The 3,901-nt window shown below is 39.9% G+C and overlaps 1 protein-coding gene across 1 annotated transcript; it reads right to left on the bottom strand.

Annotated features, from left to right (window-relative positions):
• Nucleotides 1-2,081: 2,081 nt before the first annotated feature.
• On the bottom strand, nucleotides 2,082-3,017 carry LOC103603022 (olfactory receptor 10J1-like). Its single transcript, XM_008587489.1, has one exon. It carries the CDS (start codon nucleotides 3,015-3,017, stop codon nucleotides 2,085-2,087), a length of 933 nt encoding a protein of 310 aa, XP_008585711.1. The 3' UTR covers nucleotides 2,082-2,084.
• Between the last annotated feature and the right edge of the window lie 884 nt (nucleotides 3,018-3,901).

Below are 3,901 nucleotides of genomic sequence, written 5' to 3' on the forward strand. Positions count from 1 at the left end.
ACTACATTGAATAAGCAATAAGGAAAGAGAGAGAACAAGAAAGAAACAACAATGGCAATAATACATTGAACTTTTAGAAGAAGAGAGAACAGAACTGTGGTTACTAGAGGTGGATAGGGAAAGGGGGAGAGAGAAGGAGGTAAATGAGAAATCAATGAGAAATTAGTTAATGGACACAAAGAACGATTACATATTGTAGCGATGAATAAGCTAACTATCCCGATTTGACCATCACACATTGTAACAACTGTTGACAGTCAACTTTGTATCCACAAATATGCATAATCAATTATGCTTCAGTGAAACATACATTGGAAATAAACAAATAAAAGTAAAAAAAGACAAGGGATAGATAGGCTTTCAGTGTACATTATTTATTGTTGGAAAATTACTTTGGATGAATCGCACCATAATTTTCTACAGCATCAAGATATATATAGGAACTCTGAGGAACACACAGCTTTCAGTACTGTGCACCAATCTTGTAGAGCCCTGTACAGCTGTGGGAAATTCTATGGGAGTTCTGTGTACTAAATCCAGCAATCCATAAAAATGATATGATGACCAGGAGAAGCTTTCAGAAATGGTATACTACAGTGAACAGGACACCCAAAGAGAGAGGCTCAAAGAGAAGGGTTTTCACAGGAGTTGGGTTGTGAGAACATTTCCCTTGTACTCACCTCAGAAAAGGTCCATAGGTGTTCTCAGGGAACACACAGATAAAGGAAAAGATAAATTGCCCTGAAGGTCCCTCTTCACCCCCACTCTCAGGTTGCTCTCTTGGAGGTAGCTGTTTTGAGCAGGGCATATCTTGTACTTCATAAACATGATTATTTTTCTCCTTGGCCCTTTTGCCATTAAGAACTCCCAGGTCCTTTGTTTGACATGCACTTTCAATGCATTTTCAGTGGGGATACTTGGATAGTCATGGTAGGTGGGAGATATAGGGTATTTTGTTTGTTTGTTTTCATTTTTTTCTTACATCAGACCTTTATGGATTAAAAGACATTTGGCAAGTTCTGCCTCATTTTTTCTCCAGGCCAAATAATTCTAAAACCTTAAACCTTTCTTAGAAATCAAGATAAACTTCCCCTTTAGAAGGCAGTAACAATAGGAGTTAGGAGACTCCCAGATTCTTGCTTAGACAAGTGTTTAAATTTAGAGTTTAAACCAGGTACCCAAGTATTCACAGAAAACAATCTGCATCAATGTAGAAATGAAGAGGGTAAAGGCAAGATATGGGTGTCAGATTATTTTCTACATAGAGAAGAATGAAAATTATGGGCTAATTTCCACAGCTGAGATAGCAAGAGTTAGCTGGGAGGTGCTATTAATAAATTTAATTTCAAAAAAAAATGTTCAGGTATCCCTATACTTGTGAATACAGTATAACATATGTGCTACACCCTTCATGTATAAATGCAGGAAAATTCAGAGGCTGAAATGAGCAAGTTACTTACACTGAATATGCTAGTAATTGAGACTCACCAAGGGAGTAGTTCTAATGGGAGCCTCAACAAAACTGGAAAAAATGTCATGAGTCTCCAAGGCAGGTGAGAATATTTAAAGCTGATAATATTTCTTCTGGAATGTTAGGGTCTGTTACTCTTGTCACTGCCCTAAGGAGAAAATGATGATAAGTGGGAAAGGTGGCTTCAACTGTGTTTCCAACATATCCTGTATACCAGCCATGTCCTCTTTGAAGCTGTAGTGCTCAATATCTATCTGAAATTTAGGTTGCCCTTTCAACCTATCACTTTAAATAGGTGTTATGCTGCCTACTTTTCTGCCACCTGATAACAACTAGCCACCACCCTCTTGCTTAAGTTCCCTACCAGATTTCTACCTTGTAGCAGCATCTGACCGTTCCACTGGTAGTGGTGACCAATGAGATTAGTAGAAGGTATAGGAGAAGGATGGTAAAAATGAGAGTCAGGTCAGGGAGACGCTTGATTCTTTAATGCAGCCTTACCACCAAATTTTGTAACTCTCTCTGGGTAGAGGATGAATGATAAGATCAAATTTTTTAGAGCTTACAAAAATACCCACATGATGATAAACTACCTATCAAACTGCCAAAGTCTCTAGGCAAGAAATTTTTTGCCAATAGCACGATAAAGGGCATCTTTGACCTCCTTGTTTCTTAAAGTGTACACAACAGGATTAAGGAGTGGAGTAAAAATGGTATAACTCACAGAGATCAGCTGGTCCTGATCCCTGGTGTTCTCTGACTTGGGCTTGAGGTAGGCAATGGAGGCACAGCCGTAGTGGACAATGACCACAGTGAGGTGGGAGGCACAGGTAGCAAAGGCTTTCTTTCTGCCCTCAGCAGAGGCAATCTTGAGGATGGTGGAGATGATGAGGATGTAGGAGATGAAGACCAAGCCCATGGGCACCACAATAACCAGTGAGCTGATGATAAAATTAATTACATCATGTACAGTGGTATCAGCACAGGAGAGTTTCATAACTGGGCGGATGTCACAGAAATAATGGGCTACCTTCCTATTACAAAAAGGCAGCCTGAACACAGATGATATCTGAATTATGGCCACAATCAGCCCAATACTGCAGGCCCCCAACACCAGCTGGGCACAAACCCTCTTGCTCATGATGACCAAGTACCTCAAGGGGTTGCAGATGGCTACATAGCGGTCATACCCCATTGCTGTGAGCAGAAAGCAGTTGTTGATGGCCAAAGTGATAAAAAAGAACATCTGGGTGGCACAGCCAGCCAAGGAGATGGGTTGGCTTAGACCTATGAGACTGGAGAGCATCCGTGGCACAATGGCCAATGTGTATGTGGTCTCTGAAGTGGAAAGCATACTGAGAAAGAAGTACATGGGAGTATGGAGGTGACGATCAATGCTGATAATTGTCACAATGATGACATTGCCAGCCAGTGTTAAAAGGTACAAGGTAAGAAATACCACAAACAGAGTGAGCTTGTGTTCATGAAAACTGGAGAAACCCTGGAAAACAAACTCAGTCACCAGGGTGTGGTTCTCTCTCTTCATTGAATAAGTTCCAGATTGAAAAGATGGAGACTCAGGTCAATCAGTCATCACACATCAGTGCCCAGTGCTTTGAGCAGCGGAACCCTAGAGAAGAAGATAATAAGGATTCTGCCCCTGGATAGATGCCAAGCTAATGGAGACTACTGTTCACCTATAGGTAAAAAATAGAAAACACAATCATAAATCAATTTCATGTATGACAATTTATATATAAAGGTATGGAAGAATAAACAAGAATGGGATCAGAAGGAAAGAAAGCCACCAGAGGCAAGTTTGGAAAAGATTTCCTGGTGGGTTAAAACATAGGTTTTAGGGGGAATTAGGCTAAAGAAATAGAAAAGAATGCAGTTAAATTTGAAAGGAATTTTCTCTTAGATTTCAGTTTCAGATTTTGTTTATCTGAAACAAGTTGGTGAGACTCATCCACTTTGTTTAAACCAAAGTTTTGAGCATCTTCTTACATATCTACCCTTCTGGTTCACAAGCAAGACAATGCTCTCTGCTTCAACATAACCTAAGTGCTCACTTTCTCCCTCTTCTACTCATCTGCACATTTCATGAACCCTTTCCACACATCATTCAACAGCTTCAAACCTGACTGATCCCCACATTTTTTAAAAAAACAAGAAATGTTCCCCTCTTTCTTCAGTATTTAACTCAAGTCTCCTTTTCCTTAGAAAGTCTGCTCAGGACTAAATATAATCTATCAGTCCAATACTCCCGTGGTGTTGCAAAGTGTTGCCTGGTAACTCATTCTCATGTATTGTGCATATTTCTAGTTTTCTAGCTTGTGCTAAGATGTGAATTTTCATCTGCCTCACTACTAGACTAGTCTGACTTTTCAAATTTCTTCAGAATTACAAATTGGGTAACTTTGGGGAAAC

This window comes from Galeopterus variegatus, unplaced genomic scaffold (assembly GCF_000696425.1).
Source record: "Galeopterus variegatus unplaced genomic scaffold, G_variegatus-3.0.2 Scaffold4403, whole genome shotgun sequence".
Taxonomy (NCBI): domain Eukaryota; kingdom Metazoa; phylum Chordata; class Mammalia; order Dermoptera; family Cynocephalidae; genus Galeopterus; species Galeopterus variegatus.